This window comes from Octopus bimaculoides, chromosome 20 (genome assembly GCF_046866305.1).
Source record: "Octopus bimaculoides isolate indiv1 chromosome 20, ASM4686630v1, whole genome shotgun sequence".
Classification (NCBI taxonomy): domain Eukaryota; kingdom Metazoa; phylum Mollusca; class Cephalopoda; order Octopoda; family Octopodidae; genus Octopus; species Octopus bimaculoides.
In genome coordinates this window covers 6,726,029-6,748,897 of record NC_142947.1, presented here as the reverse complement: position 1 = coordinate 6,748,897, position 22,869 = coordinate 6,726,029, and the positions used below count along the sequence as shown (strand labels likewise).

Below are 22,869 nucleotides of genomic sequence, written 5' to 3'. Positions count from 1 at the left end.
TCACTTAGAGCTCTTCTTAATAATAATAATAATAAATTGACACTAATATTTCTATAGCAGCCAGTCTAGCTTTAATAGTTGGAAAATATACAGGGTTAGGCCATTAAAACTGGGACAGAATTAGTGTTTTATTAAAGACAAGAGACTTTTGCCTAGAGACAATGCAACATTGTGAATAAGTGTTTGTTTTTCTTTTTAGTGTTTTCTTTTTTTTTTTTTGGTAAATGGGGGTGGGATAGTTTATATTTTCTGTTCATTGGAGAAGGGAGGGGGTAAAGTGAGGATTGCTTTGTTTTGTTTTTCAGTTTTTTCTTTTTGACTTTATTTATTTTTTTTTCCCACAAGACAAAGCGTTCTTCATAACACTAAGACATCGGTGTCGTTTATTCCAGGAATAAGCGAGGCACGACACAGACCCCAGAACTTTTGCGGAGAGAGTTTGCGTTTAGCAGCTGTGAAACGCCAGCCCATGTGTGAACCACACTGACTGCAATTGATTATCGTCCAAGCATATCTGCAAAAGAACAACACAAATTATATAAAAAACATTCAAAAAAGGCCAACAATATTTAGTTTATTATTTGCGAGTTTGACAGACTCTAGTTCGAAGAAAGGATTTCAAAGCTGGATATCTTCTCTAACAATGTTGCTGTTTATTCTCACCAAAAGCACAGGCATGGCTATGTGGTTAAGCAGTTTGCTTCCCAGCCTTAGGGTTTTGGGTTCAGTCCCATAGTATGGCACTGAATTGGACAAATGTCTTTTACACCTGGGCTAATTCTGGCTGAAACTTAAGTATCTAAGTATGATGATGGAATACAAATGTATGAAAATAACAAACAAATCTATGTGACATCATCACCATCATTATCATCATTAGATGTCCATTTTCTATGCTATCTAAGTATGATGATGGAATACCCATATATGAATATAACAAACGAATCTATCTGACATCACCATCATCATCATTTAACATCCATTTTCCATGCTGGTATGGGTTGAATGGTTCAACAGGAGCTCGCAAGCCAGAGAACTCCAGCAAACTCCATTTGTCTGTTTTGGCATGGGTTTTATGGCTAGATGGCCTTCCCAACACCAACCACTTTATAGAATGTACTGGGTGCTTTTATGCAGCATCCAATAGCATTGTTCACTGATGTGTTCTTAGTTTAAAAAAAGACAAAAAAGAAACTAAATATATTACCCAGGGAACCAGCTGTTTTCAGTTGAGGGTTGTCCAATGAGAGTAAGTCCTTTTGCTTTATGTACAGTAACTGTCTCGTGTACGTGACCTCCGGGATTGACGTACGCTGCCAGCGGTCCTTCCAGTGACATGCTGAATACATCACTCTTGTTTGCCACTTCCAAGTCACACTTGCGGCAACAGAGGATTGAACACTAAAACAAACAACAACAACAAGAAAAACATCAACAAAGACACTGAGATTGTTTTGTTCTTGATTTTCATTTTTTTTTTTACGAAAAGATGTGGGTTGTGGGCTGACTAGACTGGAGTAATGCGAAATAAGGTGTTTGCTCCAGAACACAACATGCAACTTGGTCCGGGAATTGAACCCATGATTGCTAGATTGTGAGTGCAACACCCTGACCACTAGGCTACATGCCTTCACTGAAAAGAATAACTGGCACTCCGGTTGGTTATGACGACGAGTGTTCCAGTTGATCCGATCAACAGAACAGCCTGCTCCTGAAATTAACATGCAAGTGGCTGAGCACTCCACAGATACGTGTACCCTTAATGTAGTTCTCAGGGATATTCAGCATGACACAGAATGTGGCAAGGCTGGACTTTGGAATTACAGGTACAACTCATTTTTGCCGGATGAGTAGACTGGAGCAACATGAAATAAAGTGTCTTGTTCAAGGATACAAAGCGTCATCAGGAATTGAACTCATGACCTTATGATTGCAAACCAAATACTCTAACCACTAAGCCAAATGCCTTTACCTAAAAGAATAACAATAATAATAAACAAATAAGTAAATAAACAAGAATTTTTTTTTTTTCCCACATACATTCTGCATGATGCTAAGTTCACAGCGCAATCTCTGAACAGCACTGTCAATGCTAAGTAAATGGATTCGGCGGCTGTCGTCCAGGGGTAGATTCTGAAGAACCCAATAAGAGAAATCTACAGGATCCATTCCAGATACTTCGGTTTTCAGACTTTCATTCCAGCTACACAGTTCTTTGCGTATACGTTGAATCAGATTCTCCTGAAAAACACATGAATAACAATTTCAACACCGACTAAACACTTTCGTTGTTGACAGGAGATTAAAAAAAATAAGAAAAACATTTTATTTGTGGAGACCCAACACCCAGCAATGACTTTTACATGGAGATGTTAACTCAGAGTTGCTTTTCTGCATTTTATTTACTCAGTGCATATCTTACATGGGAATAAAGGGGTAAATAGTGAAGATGGAGAAATAACAGACAAAAGGGTCAGCATTGCTCTTTAAGGATCCCTTGTTGGGACGTATCCAGTTTATTGAGATACAGTTACCAGGATATATTCACTTAACAAAGATAGACACAGCTAAAGGGATTACATGTTGGTTAAGTGTAATACCAGGATAAGCACGGTTAAAAGAATACATGTAGGTGACACATGGTTAACTAGGATGCACATAGTTAAAGGGGACAGACATTCTTACTAAGTTTACTAAGATGGTGAACAAAGAAACAAATGGTTAAACAAATGCACACAGTCAAATGTTCTCTGTTTTTAAGAAAAGGTTTTGGCCAATTCCTTCAATATCATCCTCTCTCAAACTTTAATAAAAGACTAAACCAATTTCAAGTGAATACACAGCTTCTACTACTACTACTACTACTACTACTACTACTTACCGTGTCATACATTTTGTACACCCAAGGAGGCCATTGTGTGAAGTAGGAGGATGTGAATTTGTCCAGCTAGAAAAAATATACAATGAAAGATGAACAGTAATAATAATAATAATAATAATAAGGTTAATATGATATAGATGTTTAGAAATATTAATTTTAAACATGAAATTCTAGGATTTCAAAATAAGAAATGCGGAAGACTTAAATCTTCTTTCTTATTTGAGTGGGCTGGATGCTTTTTACATGGCAAGACAAAGATCCTTTGAGAGGAGAGGAAGCATTGGAGGAGGTGATCTTGTGACAGATGATGAACGGTTCAAGTGTGACAGAGAGACAGAAACAGGTGTCTTGCTGTAGAAGAGGTACATGGTTACCTGGCCACATCCATTCACACTCTAAGTACTGGGATCAATTTACTCAAATGCACCCTTCATGGCAGTGCCCAATGACTGAACCAAGTTAAAAAAAAAGAAAAGAAAAAGAAACAAACTTGAAAAGAAAAGGACATGAAAAATTTAAAAGAAGGCATCCAGCTCTTCTCCCAAAAAAACCCAATCAAACTCGATGGTTGCTACTCAAAGAGAAAGAATCTCACCTGTTTATTGGTCAACATATTGACTTTTCTCAAGATTTCACCATTTCTGTCAACTGCTGTTTTCACGACCAAATCCTGCTGGGTGGGGCAACAACAGAACTTGTAGTGGCTCTGTGGTCGAGCGCCATCTAGATAGTCAGACTGAATCTTCTCAGGTAATATATGCACCTTGGCCATCAAGATTCTGGAAAAAATCGGTGAAGAGGGAGGGAGAGCAGGAAGAGATAGAGAGGAGGGAAAAAAAAAAAAATAGAACACAAAATTAATTTAATTTTTAAGTATTTCTTTTTCAATTGTTTCTCATGAGTTACTGAAAGGCAAAGAGAATGGCTAGGATATGGTGATGGTGGTGGTGCTGGTGCTGGTCGTAGGTGGTGTGGTGGTGGTAGCAACGGTGACAATGATGACAATGGTGGAAGCAGTTGCAATGATGATAGTGGTAGTGATGATGACAATGGTGGGGGTGAGATAGACATTAAAAGATGATAATGATGAAAGGGAAGAAGGGATTTGCTTTGACCTTGCCAGAGACCGGATAATCTCTCTCTGGTGCTGTGGAACAAATGATTAGAGACCATATTAGATATAGAATAGTCTTTAGGAAGAGGAGACTTACCCATGTGTCTGACGATGGAATTCGATCACTCGAAACCTTTGACGTCCTCGAGCCTTCATTTTGACAGTAGCTATACCAGATTGATTATCAGTTTCATCTTTAATGGAATAAATCTCAGCTGTGGTGCCAATACTAGCCATGGAAGAAGAGTCGTCATCTGGTGAATAACTTTTTGTAAACAAAAACAAAAAAAAAAAACATGAAAAAAAAAAAGAAAACAAAGAGAAAAAACAAACATGGAAACTTGTTCCTTTCTTCACATAGTGTATGTGTGTGTTTGTGCTTGTTGGTTTTTTTATGTGTGTATGTGTTCATGTGTTTGAGTGTGTATTTGTTTATATGCATGTGTGTATATGTGTATATGTTTGCATGTGTATGTGTATGTGTGCATTATCCAGTACATCATTCCCATTTTTTGTAAGACAGTAGGGTCATTCGATACAATATGGAGATATTACTATGCCCTTAGCAAATAAACATCAAGTTAAAACTTCTAAAAACCTAGGTCTGACCGGTGACATTGTATGGGTATGGAGTATGGACCCTAACAGGAGCTGACATCAACTGACTGAGAGTGCTACAGGTAAGGGGTGTGCATCAGTTGGGCAGCCAAAAGATCAAACAATTCAACCCAGGGGCAAGTGAGAACAGATGAGAACAAGACATAAAGTTGGTGATGACGGGACAATGAAATCTGGACTATTTTGGCCACATTATTGGGGCTGAGACCTATATGTACCCCTCCTTCCATCCTTGGGGGCTACGCAGCTAGAAAACAGGCTCATGGGTGACAAACAAGAAGTAATAAATATTGAGGATTGAATGGAATGTACAAGGGCTGCGGCTTAAGAATGCAGTGTGTGGTGAGGAGTGATAGTCATGTTTGAGAACCCCTGCTTGTTAGCTACGAGTATGGATATAATCAAGCAATCAAAACCAGTGTAATGCAAGGGACATTTGACTGCTATTTCTCACTGAAAGTACACAGGTTAAAAAAAACAAAAAAAAAAAGGAACAAGGGTCACATAATGAAACAGTAAGATACCTTGTGGTAATAACTCCAAAGGTTTTGTCCTTGTCCAGAAGATTTTTCATCATGGCAACTGTGTGGGACTGAAATAGATGCAATGGTATCGTCTGTCCTGGCACCAGGATGACACTGGGTAGGGTGATGATGGGCAAAGATATACAAGCTTCATCATCGTGAATTGTCCGGCCACGCACTTCTTCGAGATCTTCACCTAAATACTAAACGCAATGGAAAAATAAAAAAACAATCAAAATATTTCATATTTCAATTTCAATTTCAATATTTTTTCTTCTTCTTATTTAACTGTTGTAAGAATAAAACACATGCAATATTCAGAGACGATTTTCACAAATAATTTTTTAACCGTTTAAGCATTCCAGTTTACTCTTTTGAAAGTAATGGCTTATTTATTCATATTGTTTTCAATGAATCATGCATTATCTTGTAGTTTCAACAACAAACAAAAAAAAAAGGACCACCGAGAAGAAGAATGTAATTACTGAATGTGCAACGGGTAAAGACTTGTCAAAGGTTGTATTAAACAACGGACGAGCAGAAGATCGACTCCTGCCAGACGCTGCTTGTTGTTGTTGTTGTTGCTGCTGCTGCTGCTGCTGCTCGTCTTCATCATTGTCAGTATCTACATCAATGCTCTCTTCGTCTTCGTCTTCTGTAATGAAAAAGAAATGGGTCCTTTCTCAATTATTGTTAGTATTTACAAACGAGAGACAAAGAAACAGAAAAACTACTCAATGCATAGAGAAAAATTTATTTCTTTTATTAGAACCATCAAGATGGTATGTGGTCTTGTGGTTAGAGTGTAACACTCGTGATCATGTGGTCATGGTTTCGATTCTAAACCAGGCAATACTTTATGTTCTTGAGCAAAAAACACTTTATTTCATGTCACTCCAGTCTATTCAGCTGTGAAAAATAAGTAGTACCTGTAATTCAAAGGGTCACACAGAATCTTCCTGAGAACTACATTAAGTGTACATGTGTCTGTGGAGTGCTCAGCCACTTACATATTAATTTCACAAACTGACCATTCCATCAATTGGATCAATTGAAGCCCGTCTTGTTGTAACTGACAGAGTGACCTTTATGTGTCAGATGGTTTAACAAGGTCCAGCTGATCCGATGGACTTCATCATGCCTCAATGTCTCCTTGGACATGGTTTCTATGTCTGGATGCCATTCCTAACACCATAGATGTCTATCTTAATGCTGTGCTTCCCAACTTCGCGGTCTTGGATTAAGTTCAACAATCTGGTAAAAGAAAACTAAAAGAAGCCCATTGTGTATGTGTACCTGTGTATGTGTGTGCATGTGTCTGTATGTGTACGTGTTTGTATGTGTGTGTGTATGTATGTGCGTACATGTATGTATCTATGTATCTGTGTGTGTGTGTGTGTGCATGCATGCATGCCTGTGTGTGTGTTTGTGTGTGAAAATCCTTATATGGCATCACGTGGTGGTTGTAAACGAAGATTACTGCTGCGCAAGTGATGTTGTTAGTTTCCAGTAGTCTGTGAGAAACATGCCTGGCAATGGGAAAAACGTTAGTTTGCTTTAATAACAGGTGAGGGTTGGTGACAGGAAGGGCCTCTCGCTGTAGAAACCCCCCACCTCCACCCAACAAATGCCATCTGACCCATGCAAACATGGAAAAGTGGATGCTACATGATGATGATGATGATGATGATTTAGTCAGCTGAAGTCCATCATCATTAAGACAAATGACTTTTGTAATTTTACATCAAGAACTACAACTGTTAGTTTCTGCCTCCATTAGTGAGCTGGCAGAATCATTAACACGTTGGGTGAAATGACTAGTGGCATTCATGTCCATCTTTATGTTCTGAGTTCAAATTCCACTGAGGTCAACTTTGCCTTTCATCCATTCCGGGGTTGATAAAATAAGTATCAGTTGATTACTGGGGTTGATGTAATTGACTTATCCCTTCCCCACAAATTGCTGGCCTAGTGCCAAAATTTGAAACCAATAATCAAGCAATTACTGGTCTTTGTGACTGATTAATTTTGTTACATGGTTTAGTGAAAGGAAGGGCAGCACCCTGAAAGATTTTCAGGGCATTCTAAGACAGACGCAAGGAGGTCGGAATCAACGCTAAGACATTCTACAAACTGTGGACCCAGATGAACCTAAACCACAACATCAGACACATATGGAAGCAGCTATATTGAACCTGTCTTGAACTCATCTGTTGGCCATATGTGGAATGAAAGCTACTACAACACTGACTGTAGTACTGTAGCATGGCCACAGATCATTGGCGCTGCAACCAGAAGAACATAAGACAATACACACAAAAAAGAACAGTATATGTATAAACACCCCCCCCCCCCCACACACACACACACGTAATTGGTTTTCATATAATGGCTGTGTGGTTAACAAGTTTGATTCTCAATGACATGAATAAGGGTTCAGTCCCACTGTATGGCACCTTGAGCAAGTTTTTTTCTACTATAGCCTTGAAATGAACAATACTTTGTGAGTGAATTTAGTCGATGGAAACTGAAAGAAATTTACCATATTTGTGTGTGTGTGTGTGTGTGTGTGTGCGTGTGTGTGTACACATACATTTACACACACGCGAGATATTACATGCTAAGTAAAAAACATGGATATTGAATGCAGATGAGGTGCAATGGACGGAAAGAAATGAAGCAAGCCTGCTCCACTGGATGGGTGATGTTGGTACAGAAGTGAGAGGACGGAAATACTATGGACATGTGATGGATACAGAGGCTGACGGTTGGGTCAAAGAACGATCCGAGTGAATGGAACTTAAGGAAGAAAAAAATCAGAGAAAGCTGATCTTTGGAGGGCAAACTTGATGAAGGAGCTGATAGGGGACTGCAACAAGTGGTGACATGCTGTCTGGAGAAGACCTAACCAACCCATAACAAGAATTGGAAAAACAAACAAAAAAAAATCATGACACACTCTCACAAATATGCACACTCACACACATGAACACACAAACACACACACAAGCACACAGACACACATCTTTTCCATAATTCTCAATATGAGAGATTAAAAAGCAAGTTCTCCCTGTCTGGCCTCTCACATGTGCCTTACAATGTCGTTGTAAAAAGAAACAATCACATCATTGCAGTCTTGAAGCTACAGAGCAATACAGGATTAATTCAAAGCATGATTAATTTAAAGCATTACATTTGACAGATTAATTTGAATGCTAAAAGGTTAATGAACACACACACTAAGAAGTTATCATCAGTTAGAATGAATGCCAGCAGTGTATAAATAAATAATTAAATGGAGCACTTAGTCATTTGTGAAGCAAAAAAATGTTAAGTAATTATCTACTTAAATATTGATGAATGTAACAGATGCGTGTATACTTTTGATGTGTGAGGTAATGTGATAGTCCGAAAGCTTCATCAATATGTTAATATATATATATACATACACATCGGTATATATATATATATATATGTATCAATGTATATATATATATATATATGCATGTATGTATCAATGTGTATATATATATATATATATATGTATCAATGTATATATATATATATATATGCATGTATGTATCAATGTGTATATATATACATATATATATATATATATATATATATATATATATATATATATATATATATATATATATACATATATATATATATACATATATATATATACATATATATATACATATATATATATACATATATATATATACATATATATATATACATATATATATATACATATATATATATATATATACATATATATATATATATATATATATATATATATACATATATATATATACATATATATATATATACATATATATATATATATACATATATATATATACATATATATATATATACATATATATATATACATATATATATATACATATATATATATACATACATATATATATATACATATATATATATACATACATATATATATATACATATATATATATACATATATATATATACATATATATATATACATATATATATATACATATATATATATATACATATATATATATACATATATATATATACATATATATACATATATATATATATATATATATATATATATATATATATATATATATATATATATATAAAACATGTCCCAACTCTTTTCTACCATGGTCTTAAAAAACATGGAAGTAAAAGTAACATTTTTTTAAAAAGGCCTAAAATTCTAAATTTAAACAAAAACAATTTTCGGAGTGCAAAAACTAAACTTCTCACCACCTCTCTCTCTCTCTCTCTCTCTCTCTCTGACGCACATGCACACACACACGCGTGTGTGCATGCACACACAACATACACAGACCGACGAACACATACATGTGCATAAACAGACATACTGCGTAACAGTCATTAAAAATAACGAAGGGTGTAATTTATAAAACATCAAAACTACTAGAATCACTTACCAAGATGTAGAAATCTCAATGATAGATGGAGCTTCCGAAGAATTTTTTGCATTGTAATACACTAACCTAAAGTGGTATAAACATAGAATTGAAGAGTAAGATTGAACGAAATGAACACGATGTGTATGTATATATATGTATGTATATATATATATATATATATATATATATATATATATATATATATATATATATATATATATATATATATATATATATAGTGGATGCATGGATAGAGAAGTATGTATAGGTTTTTAGGCATGTTGTGTGTGAGTATATGTATGTGTGTATGTGTATATGTATATATATATATATATATATATATATATATGTATATATATATATATATATATGGCATATATGTTTATATAGTGCATATATGTATATATGGCACATATATATATATATATATATATATATATATATAAAATATATGTACACACACATATATATGTGTGTGTGTGTGTGTGTGTGTACATGCATACACACACACACACACGCGCATATATATGAATGCATGGTTGCATAGCTGTTGTGTGCAGCAATGATTTGAGGAAATAAGTAGCTTTAAGAAAGAAAGAGAAAAAAAAAAGCTGCTTTAACTGTGAGAAGGTGACATGATTGGGTGTGATTTAGCAGGTAAGTTTATAGTCTAATAATAGTAGTGGAGTCTCTAAGTGGTCCCTCGACCTGCTAGAAATAGCAGCCAAATATCTTCTTAAATGAGACCCTAACTTGTTATGAAATAAAAATAATGGAAGGACACATTAAACAATGTAGTCCAAGATAGACAATGCCTGAAAAGAAAACAAGGTGGTCATAGCTGAGTAGAAAAAACAAAAATTTCATGATAGTTCAACTCAATCAAAGCTGACTTTTGGCTAAATAGCAACACATGTTGTTTAACCTCAGTTCAAACTTATGATCAAGGCATTCCAATCATGACCATCCACCCTGTCTTTTATTCATGCATCATATGTACCTAGGATCACATCCTTCAATATGCCACTACCATTTTTTTCATGACAGCAGTATATGATTTGAAGGAGACAAGGACACCTAGCTGCTATTTCTGGCTTAGTTGTAGTAGTAGTAGTAGTAGTAGTAGTGGGTGGTACTACTACTACTGATAGTTGCAGATGGAGAATGGTTGAGATGAACATTGATTCTTAATGGAACGAGACACAGAAGTAATTGAACCCTTTTCCAAGCAACCCACTGGTAGCCACCTGAGATTTGACCCAAGTTCTACTATACAATCTGTTCCTTTTGTGAGACCCTAGAACAGCAGTTCTCTCAACCACAGCTCCCAGGGACACATGCAGCCCTCAGGCATCTTTCCAGCAGTTGTCAAGTCTTCCTGGAAGGTTGAAAGGCCTAATTGACTCCATAAGGGTTTGAACTCATAGCACAGAGATCTGGAATAAATACCGTACAGGTGCAGGCATAGTTGTGTGGTTAAGAAGCTCACTTTGCAAGCATGTGGAGTCAGGTTCAGTCCCACTGCACAGCACCTTGGGCAAGTGTCTCCTACTACAGCACCAGCTGACCTATGCTTTGTGAGTGAATTTGGTAGATGGAAACTGTGTGGAACCCCACAGTATGTATGCATATATACATGTGTGTGTGTGTTCTTGTCTGTGTTTGTCTTCCAACCCATTCTCTTAACAACTGGCATAGGTTTGCTTATGTACCCATAACATAGCAGTACGGCAAAAGAAAACTGATTCAATAAGTACTGAGGTCAATCAATTCAATTGAAACCCTCCAAGGTGGTGCCCCAGCATAGCCACGGTCCAATGACTGAAACAAGTAAAATATAAAAGATATTCTGCCTCCTATACAATTGGAACAGTATAATTAATCCCTCCCCCCTTCACCACAGTGACATCTTGTTTTAAGTAAGTATGAATCTAAACTGAAAGCTTCCACCAGAAATTTATGCAAGAAACTTTGGTTGTGTTCCAAACACAAGTTTAAATATACCAGTCTTCATATTTGTCTTTGGTTAAGTTCCAAACATTGGCCTAAATACTGAAAGAATGTTGGTTATTCTCCTCTGAAACTGACTGAATCACAGGAACAGATTATTTTGTGGAAAATACGTGCATTAAATTATTAAACACAAAGGCATATTGATAATAAAGGAATGGCTGTTGGGCAAGGAGCTTGCTTTCCAACCACATGGTACTAAGTTCAGTCCCACTGCATAGTACCTTGGGCAAGTATCTTCTGCTTTAGCTGTGGGACAACCAAAGCCCTGTGAGTACATTTGGTAGATGCAAATGAAAGGAGCCAATTGTGTGTTTGCATATATACATATACACACATACACTCATAATGAATGCCCAGATTTTGAAATAAGTTCCTGGCAAGTTTCGCCAAGAACATGGTTTACTATCCTGGATCATATTTCACTTCATTGATACACACCTCTGTTCTAATTCTGACACCAAACGCTTAAGAAAAGAAACCAATATCTATTAACCTTTTAGCATTCAGATTACTTTTGTTAAATGTTTGCTTTTTTATTCACCACAGCTTACAAAGAATAAGTTCAGGGGTCGACTTCTTCGAATAAAAGGCGGTGCTCCAGCATGGCCACAGTCAAAATGACTGAAACAAGTAAAGGAATAAATGGAAGTTGTTTTTTTTTTCCTTTTAATTAACAAATTACGACAAATGTTATGACAATAAATATGACCATAAATAACTCATCTAGAGACACAAAGCAAGTTGGAGACGAACAACTTTAAGCTGAAATATATATCGAGATTTTTTTTGTAAGATGCACATTGAAGAGAACATATTTGATAGTCTTTTATGCTTTAAAAATATTATCTTCTATTAGTATTAATGATTAAAAAGCTTCATAAAAGAGGGGCAACTTATGAAAGCCAGAAGCAAACGATGTAAAGAGGACGCCGAGGATAGGGCCCTGTTATTATTTCCATAAATTTAAATGTATGAATCGGATCCTTCTAGGGTCCTAGAAGTGATTAAAAGCCCAGTAACACATCCTAGACGAGAATGAAATCCTAACAGTAGGTCAAGACATGGCACATTTGTAGAATCATAGCGAAGTTGTGGCAGTTATAATAGTTTTGTTTTCATACATATAAATAATAAATTTGTCCTCCTAAGTAACGACGTTGATCTGTCTATATATATAAAATGAAATAGTTCCTGTTGTTGGGTGGCATTCTTAATTCATCGCCCGGTTTAACAGTACCACACCCGCGTACCTTCCGTACCTTCAGCAGAATTAACTTTAAATCCAATGATTGCAGAGCCCGGTAGGTAGTTTCCAATCTGAAGATAACAGATTCCCTTCCTCCCACATGTTACAAGAGACCCTGAGAAGGGTCACAGATATCGGTCCCCTTCTTTTTCTGAATAAAACTATGAAAATGAAAAAAAAATTAAAAAAAAGAATATTAAAATGAAATACAGTTCCAAATATGTCGTCAATTGAAGGTACCTTACATTTTATATGCTGTGACATTTGAGATGTTTGAAGGAGCTGGAACAGCGAACACTAAATTCTTCACTTGTTCAGCGTCTTGTCTGAGACTCGTGAGCGACACAATGGCACAATTGCAACGTTCATAATTCTGTGAATATTTGCCCTTGCTTCCGTTTAATGAAGTTCTACAAATTTTATTATCTGATTGTTTCTTTTATTACTTTAAATTTTGAATAGAAAACATTTGAAGTCTTCAAACTATAAATTTAGCACCGCACACTATGGAGCTTTCTTGCGGGTCGTTACGATTTTGTTAGAAATAGCAGCCGAATCTGTTTCAATTCATACCAATTGTCTGAAGTCCACAGATACACTGTTTCTGAATAAAAGACGAAATGTTCACGGCTGGAATGGATTTATCCAGGGGTGCCTGCTGTAACAGGACTACAGAATTCCCCCACACACATTCATATACACAGGGTGGATATGGAAGAAAAAAGACTTCCACAATGATGAATCTCAACTCAAAACCAATAAGTTTGTTATCTTTGCTGTTTGAGGTCACATCACACAGACTTGCACACAAAAGACATCCTAGCCGTAACCACCCCGTAGTTGTTTTCAGACACGGTGAAGATTAATTTGATATAGATTGGTTGCTATTTCTAGCATGTGAAGAGACCACATAGAGAGATTCTAGTTAGTTCAGTGTCAGAACTGTTAATATATATATATATATATATATATATATATAAATATATATATATATATATATATATATATATATATATATATATATATATATATATATATAAACAAATAGATAGATATACATATACATATAACACATAGCTAAATTGTTTATACATCATGTGTATAAATAACCATCTATATTTACATATGTATGTATATGTGTGTGTACACATACACACATAATGTTATCTCTCTAAATAAATATATATTTTTTCTGTCACTACATACATAAACACACACACACAGGTATGTGTATATATATATATATATATATATATATATATATATATATATATATATATATATATATATATATCTGTCATTGTGTGTATATCAATCTGTACACACGCACTGTCTTGTTAAATTTAGAGCTAAGAGTACATCATATTGCGGAGGTTAATTGTCAAAATATTGACGATCTCTGGGACAAAAGCAGGTAAATATTTACTTAGAAAGACATACTGGAAAACATCAAAACTAGATTAACATCTGTCAAGAAACAATTAATAATTATTATAATTATATCATTAGTATTATTATCGTTAATAATTATAATAACAGTGATAAATGTAATAAAAGTAATAGGACCAACAATCTCCCCATCAACCGAGCCAATAAACGAGAACAATTAATCCTTTACTGGAAGTCTTGGTATTCAAATGATTAAATACAATAAATTAGTGGATATTGAAATTTTAAAATATTAATTATTAGTTATAAACGGGGTAAATTTTCTTTGAGAAAAGTGGAGGAATGGCAAATGTGAGCGGTTAATTAATAATGAAACTACGCAATATCCCTATAAATATGTATTTGCGCACACGCTCACATCACACACAAATACATATATATTTATATATCCACGTATGTATATGTATATATTTATAAATTTATATATGTATGTGTGTGTGTGTATACATACACACACACACAGGTTTGCTTCCCAATCACATGGTCCTGGTTTCAGTCCCACTGCGTGGCACCTCGAGCAAGTGTCTTCTAGTATAGCCTTGGGCCGACCAAAGCCTTGTGAGTGGAAACTGAAAGAAGCCCATCGTACATATGCCTTTCTTCAGGAATGGTATCTTGTCGGAGCTTGCCCCCTCTCCCCGCTTTTTGACAACCTGTGTTGGTGTGTTTACATCCCCATAACCTAGCAGTTCGATGAAAGAAACTGATAGAATATGTGCCAAGCTTTAAAAAATAATTGGTGACGTCGATTCACTTGACTAAAATCTTCAAATGGCTTTGCTAAAAGACACACACACACACACACAATTTAAACAAAAAGGGAGGTAAGGAAAATAGTTTGGAGTGGACATTGATGTGTACTTGATCGACATAGACGAATGCAAGTATATCAAATACCATGCAATATAAATCCTTGATTTATTAAAATTATCTCCACTTCTAGATGATGTGTCATAATTACGAAATAGCAATTAAGATCAGGTCCACACGAGAAGGGGAGATAATCTGGAGAAACAAAATTTCTACAAAACTGACATGCCATTTAGAGAAAAGGACAGCCTCATTGTGTGGATGTAAGAGGACAGTAGGGGAGACATGTTTCTGACTTAATTGTTGTCGTCACTGAAACAACTGTCCATCTTTATCTTCAGTGGCCAAAGAACCTAGTTCAGAAGTAGTATTAGATTTAAAAACCCATGATGTTGCATATAACAGGTTTTTATTTGGCTGGGTAGCTATTTCCAACACCAGTAATTGTTTACTCACTTGTTTCCTATATATTGAGTACACACTACTGAAAACACCCAGGAAGACAGAAATGCATCTAGCATTCTTAGTCACCACTGCTGGAATGATTTTCATCTCTCTCCGATATACATTGTTTTTGACACAGCACATCCATAAGAGACATTATCTCTGGATGAATACCAATGTAAATTTGCCTATCACTATGTATTTACAGTTAGTGTGATACATAAAGGGTTGGATGGCTGGTTATGTATTCATACAGGAGAGCAACCATATCAATGTGATATCTATGGTAAATCATTTTCTCATAATAGTAACTTAACAAGACACAAGCTTATTCATACAGGAGAGAAAAGAAAAGGGTAGTCTCTATAGTTTCTTGTTTGCTATATTTATTTAATATTCCTGTGTTTTATGCAATATTCACCTCCCACTCTTTTTTTGACCACTCATGCAGTTTCCTTTCCATGATGTAAGGGGTCCTCTATACCAAATCTCCTCCTCTTGGCAACCCTACACATTATTATTTCCTGAACATTGCATCCTGTAATTACATAACGACAGTTAAGACTTTCACACACAACTAAGGGCCACTCGCTCAAAATGAAAGGTAGACTGTATGATGCATGTGTGCAAAATGCCATGCTACACGGCAGTGAAACATGAGCCATGACTGCTAAGGACTTTTGAATGTTGGGCCTCACAGAGGCAATAACCAGAGACCGAGACCTTTGGAGATATGCTGTGATTGAGAAGACCTGGCAACTAAAGTAAGATCACAGTCATGGCCGATGCCAGTGTTGCATGTCAGGCCCTTTTAAAAGTACCCTTGACGCATAGGGCAATATGATCAAGTAAAACCAAAATCATAGCTGTGGCCAGTGACCCTGACTGGCTCCTGTTCCAGTGGTATATAAAATGCATCAACAGTACTGACTGGCCATATGTGGTGCAACACAAAATCTGTCCACCCACAGAAAAACATACCCTAACACAAATGTAGTGGTTAAGAGGCTGTAATATATATACATGTGTGCTAACAATTCTGCCAGCTCACCACCTTGGGTGATCTTAATATCAACCAGTTCTCTACGTATCTGCTATGTACTAAGTCTTTTTTCTATGTCAGCCTGCTTACCTGTGATCGAAATGCATTTCGTGCATTGGATACACAATTTAGAATACCTGCTTTTACCTTGCAAGTTACAGAGTGATCTTTTCTAGAATCGGTGCCATGAACAAAACACCCAGCACACTCTGTAAAGTGACTGGCATTAGAAGTGGCATCCAGCAATAGAAATAATGTCAAAGAAGATGTTGGTGCATGATGCAGTTTTCTGACTCATCAGACCCTGTCAATCCATCAACCCATGCCAGCATAGAAGCCAGATGATAAACAATGATGATGATGATGATGATGACTTTTGTCTGTACAGTGAGCCTGGCCACTTCCCTGTAGAGTTCTGTCTTCTTTCCTAAATCTCTGGAATCTGGGTTTTGCTTTCATGTCTGGAATTATTTTTGATTCTTCAATAAGTTTTTTTATGCTTTTTTGTTACATCCATAATCTGGACCAACAGTTTGATACCTGCTAAGCTTCCTCTTTCTCTTCCATGAAACTGTTGATGATGACATTGCGATAGTCAGTGGATACAATTCACTTCTACTGAACCTAATCAACAATCTGTGCTTGGTGCAAGTTCTACTTGGCCACAGTTTTTCACTATCTACTTGCAGTAATAGCTCTTTCCAATGTAGTTTCCATGTTCAGCAAACTCTCACACTAATGTTTCCAAGTTTTTTTTAACCCTTTTGTTTCCATATTCTAGTTGAAATACACAGCATTCGTTTCAGGGAGGGGACAACAAAAGACTGAGATGAATTGCAATTTGCCATGCTCACGAACACTCATCCTTCACAGCCAAAATGAAGCCTCCAAGAACATATCACCAATGTCTATTTCCCCCTTGCACCTAATCTGTACCTGTCAAATCTTCCCAGCAATACATTTTCATAACATACACCTCTTCCTCACTCTTCTGACTGTGGTACTATTGCTCAGCTGTTGTAATTATAAAAGGGGCCAAACTGCACAAATTCCTTCTTTTTGTGATACTAATAAACCCTCTTCTTGCAACCATTCCCCTTGCAATTAATCCCACACGCCCAACATCAGCCATTACCATTATACGTCCACCGAACACCCTTTCATCACTGCTGTTGACACTGCTTTTTGTAACTCATATCCACACCTAAAAACCTATACCTCACCTCTGTCACTGTACATCTTCTTCCCCTCCCACACTTCACCTCATCCTCCCTACCCAGCTATCCTTGATTCTTTCCCCCCCTCTCCTTCCTAGTCTCCCTCTATGCACCTTGTTGTACCTTGAGGGTGCACACTGATACCTCATCTCGGTCATCCTTTCTCCCTTTCTTGCTGGGCTACCCATGTATCTCCTCTGCAGCAAGACGCCTGTTCCTGTCCGTCCTTCCAACCTCAGCCTCTCTATGCCTGGTACAATGCACCTCCCTCAATACTGCACTCCCATTCTGAGAAAGTGGGGTCTTGCTGACCCCACTACTGCTGGTACCACGAAAAAAAAAAGCACACAATACACTCTGTTAAGTAGTTGGTGTTAGGAATGGCATCCAACTTTAGAACTTGCCAAAACAGACAATAGAGACCAACACAGCCCTCATGTCAGCATCCAATACATGCCAGTATGGAACATCGATGTTAAATGATGATGAAACAATGATTGATTGATATATAGATAGATAGATAGATAGATAGATAGACAGAGAGAGAGAGAGTTAGGTAGATAGACAGTCAGATAGCTATTTCGTTTTACCGTCGCAGCTATTAGTTTTGTCCTCTCCCTCTTGGCTAAGAAGATAAATACTTTAATATAAACACGACAGACAGCAGACATACACAGAGAGACAACAGACTGGGCAGAATAATTAAAGAGACAGCTAGCGAAATGACAGGTGTGTGCGTGTGTGTATGTATGTATATATATATATGTATATATATATATATATATATATATATATATATATATATATATATATATATATAAAGATGTGTATGTGTGCAGAGCATGGGATCTTGGAAACAATTAAGATGGTTTCTCGTGTGTTGGGTGTTGTACGTAATTGTTGTTGTTTAGATCTCGTCACGTTGATTAAGCAGACTTATGATTAAAGATTTTTCCGACTATGACCAAGCCATCTTTTTATATATATACCAGGGACTAGAAGTAATTCGATGGAATTTTGTTTGTTATTTCTAACACGCATAGAGACTCCTTCCTTGGCTCCAGTGTCGTTAAGTCAGATTGTGTAAACCTATAATAACATTGAACTTCCTGAAAGGCTTTACAGTGGTGGCCATCAAATCCTTTAACTAGGTAATATCTGGGTCTACATTGCTGAATGTGTCCCTTCTTTATTTATAAAGCAGAAGGGAGATTTTGTTGCTATTTCTAGCATGTGAGGTAATCAGGTAAAGACTACGTCATTGGCACGTAGTCTTGTTTAGCCCCAGGTCAGTCTTGACTGAGTAAACTTACGACCAAAAAGCTTTCCAGTCATAAACATCCTGTCATTCCATCGGGTATGACATACCTAGGAGTACAGTATCCAATGTATACTTTCTATTTTGTTTTTGAGAGCCATTTAGGTGTCAATCTGAGGGACATGTACCTGTTATTTCTAGCAAAGTCGAGCGACCACGTACAAGCGTACCCTCTCGTTGGATCGTATTGTGTTGTGTGGTGTATTTTGATGAATGCATCATTGCGTTGTTGTGGGGTTCCCCGCTCTAGAACAATAACAAGTAGTTTTAATAGCGATTATAAACAAATCATTTTTACCATTCCATGACCCGTCATCAGCACCGCGACCGACCGCCACGAAGAAACTGTCCCCACTGCCGCCAAATCCCTAAAAGACATGCAATACATACACACACACACGTACACACATATATATACACAATATACAGATGTAAATGGGATGTGAGATCGTACCGCTTTCGGAATCAACAGCATCCAAATGATGACCCAACAGAGGTAGTAGTTCATCCGCCATGACTCATGTTTACTTCTGAACACATCTAAACACCTCAAAAAGCACTTCGTTTACCTCCCCTTCACCTTTTACTATTTCTAGTGATCCTCCTCTTCCTCCTCCTTCTCCTCGTCTACATTTAACTTTCTCTTCCTACCCTACCGCTCTCTCACCCTCTCTCTTTCTCTTTCTTGCTCTCTTCTCCCCTGCTCCACTTCCGCTGCTTCTCTACCTTTTTGCTGACTCTTTTCCCTCCACCCCCGCCTTCTACTTCAATTATCTTCTGCTTCTTCTTCCCCACCTCCACTTTTCACTCTCAACTGCTTCTCCTCCTACTACGTCTATAACTTACTCGTCTTCCTCCTCCTCCTCCTACTTCAGTTTTCCTGTCTTTTCTTTCTTGTCTCGAAGATAGTGATCACGTGATCTCGTCTTGGAACTTCGCAGTTTTATTTGAAAGCCATTAATATAAATGTATGTGTATATATATATATATATACATATATATATATATGTATATATATATATATATATATATATATATATATATATATAGGTATTTCTATATGCCATATGTATGTAGATGTACACACGCACATATATAGAGGCGATCTTATGCGCAGAAAAAGTAATACAACAATATGTATGTGTACATTTTTGTATTGGTTTCCCAAGATTCTTGATACGAAAACATTCTACACAGACTGATACACACACACACACTGACAAGGAAAAGCTTGAGGGTGAGTTCGAAATTCCGGTTCTCGTTACGGTGCTACAACCGGCGAGACTTCGAAGTCACTTTTAACATTTCATATGTATTTATATATGTGTCTCTCTCTCTCTCTCTCTCTCTCTATATATATATATATATATATATATATATATATATATGTATGTGTGTGTATATGTGTATATATATATATATATATGTGTGTGTCTGTGTATAGCATAAAAGTCATAGGTGCCAAGCTGTATCGGCCTTTGCCTTAACCTTGGATAACATCGGTGGCTTGGAAAGAGCATGGGCACCTGCTCCTTTTCCACAAATAACCTTCCCGGATTGTGCCTAGGTGGGGAACTTTCTAGGTACGATCCCATGGTTGTTCGTGACCAAAGTGGGTCTTTCTCTCCCTTATAGCATAGCTGTGTGGTTAGGAGTTTACTTTCCAACCACATGGTTTCGGGGTCCAGTCCCACTGTTCTACCTTCGGTGAGGGTCTTCTACTATAGCCCCGGGGCAGGGTCAGATCCCTGGACGGAAACTGAAAGAATCTCATTGTGCGTGTGTGTGTGTGCTCCCAGCGTTTGACAACCGGTGCTGGTTTGTTTACGTCCCCCGTAATTTTGAGGTTCGGAAAACTCTTTTCCGTGAGAATAGGTTAGATTTAACAAGATCTAGCACCACATTTAAAAATAAGTGCTTTGGCCGATTTCTTCGCTTAAAATCCATCAAGGTACCCGGCATGGCCGTAGTCAAATGACTCGATAAAAAGATGATGTGTGTGTGTGTGTGTGTACAGAATGAACCATCAATGAAACCTCTTTGTGGTTGCTCGTTCTGCTAGATATAGCAGCTCCATCAATGAGTTCAGGAATTATCGTTTATGGAGTGAGCGACGTTAACAAACATTATTTTCATTGAATTGAAATATTCCCTTTAGTTGGAGAAAGGAAATAAATACCGGAATTTGTGAGCGACTCTTAAAGACAAGGGAGATAATTTGGTTGAGTTCAAGAATTAATTTTACGAAATCTATTTCCAAGCTTCGGGAAATAGGCAAGAGGGGACAACTAAGGAGGTTTCGACCTTATTGAACCTCATCAGTTTAGTGTTGTATACTGAAGCCTACTTCAATCAGTTGATAATAGCTGGCATACTCCGCTCCCCACATTACGGAAGCACTGCATTTTTTAAAAGCCTTACAGTAACGTAGAATTTCATAACGCAAAACCTTTTCATATTGCCATGTAGTATGGAAGTCATTGGGAAGAGCGTTCCACATTACAGAGGTCTAAATTAAGGCTTTCAGGAACGTGACGTTTCTGCAACTAGATATAGAAAAGATCTCGCGAAGATTTGAAACCGGTAATAATTTATCTTTAACCTTTTACTTGTTTGAGTCTTTGGATTGCGATCGATCCTAGTAATATTTTTAAGCCTGGTACTTATTCTGTCGGACTTCCTTTTGCCGAACCGTAAAATTACAGACACGTAAACGAGCCATCACTAATTGTCAATCGATGGTAGTGGACAAACACACACACACACACACACACACACGGCAGGCTTCTGTCAGTTTCCGCTTACTAAATCCACTCATAAGAATATATTGAACAATATAGTCGCTGTTGTCCGAACAGCATCCATGGGGGATCTACCAGTATCCCAAGTTTGAAAGACAGAATATACAAGTATACGAAGTTTTAAAGTGTTTCGGTAGAAAACACACTAAACAAAAAACAAATAAAAAGTGGCGCCCGCCAAAGTAGAAAGATCCATATATATATATATAGTACCAGGCTTAAAAATATTACTAAGATCGATCGCAATCCAAAGACTCAAACAAGAGATATTTTTATTTATCTTTTTACCCCCTAAACTTGAAGATTACCATATATATATATATATATATATATATATATATATATATATATATATATATGGTAATCTTTAAGTTTAGGGGGTAAAAAGATAAATAAAAAAAAAATATATATATATATATATATATGGTAATCTTCAAGTTTAGGGGGTAAAAAGATAAATAAAAATATTCAAGGGAAGTAACTGAACGTCTTACCAGTATTCTCCGTACTGCTCTGTTTATAAATAAATCACACACATGATTTGATTGACGTTAACTGTTTATATATATAAATCACACACGTGATTGAATATCATAGTTTCTTATGAGAAATCGAAAATGCCTCGTGGAAGACCGGCTGCACATCTTATTGTTGCTGAAAACGAAATCCTCAATCTCATCTTATCTATATGAATTTCTATGGCGGAATTCAATCCCAAAAGAAAAAACATTTGTTTATTTTTTGGCTGCCATTTCTGAAGTTTATAATGCTGAGTAGGTGAATTTCTAGAACTGCATGCTGACCCTCACTCGGCGAGGTCGTGTTCATTGAAAATAGATATATTTTAATGAAATTTTCTACAGTGTAATATATTCAAACATCTGGAGCATAACTGTAGAAAATTTCATGAATAAATATCTATTTTTAATGAAAACGATCTC

At 36.5% G+C, this 22,869-nt stretch overlaps 1 protein-coding gene across 3 annotated transcripts; it reads right to left on the bottom strand.

The window, feature by feature from the left end:
* Positions 1 to 48: 48 nt before the first annotated feature.
* On the bottom strand, positions 49 to 19,669 carry LOC106869183 (protein cereblon). 3 transcript variants are annotated; one of them, XM_089337914.1, is made up of 10 exons: positions 19,582 to 19,669; positions 9,607 to 9,672; positions 5,623 to 5,792; positions 5,138 to 5,340; positions 4,093 to 4,260; positions 3,477 to 3,660; positions 2,882 to 2,947; positions 2,041 to 2,241; positions 1,208 to 1,401; positions 49 to 514 (listed from the first exon to the last, which is right to left on the bottom strand). In XM_089337914.1, exons 2-10 carry the CDS (start codon positions 9,656 to 9,658, stop codon positions 358 to 360), a joined length of 1,395 nt encoding a protein of 464 aa, XP_089194040.1. In that variant the 5' UTR covers positions 9,659 to 9,672; positions 19,582 to 19,669; the 3' UTR covers positions 49 to 357. The 3 variants fall into 3 exon arrangements, with proteins under 3 accessions (XP_089194040.1, XP_089194041.1, XP_089194039.1); XM_089337915.1 differs by lacking the exon at positions 19,582 to 19,669 and adding an exon at positions 13,093 to 13,176; XM_089337913.1 differs by lacking the exon at positions 9,607 to 9,672.
* Between the last annotated feature and the right edge of the window lie 3,200 nt (positions 19,670 to 22,869).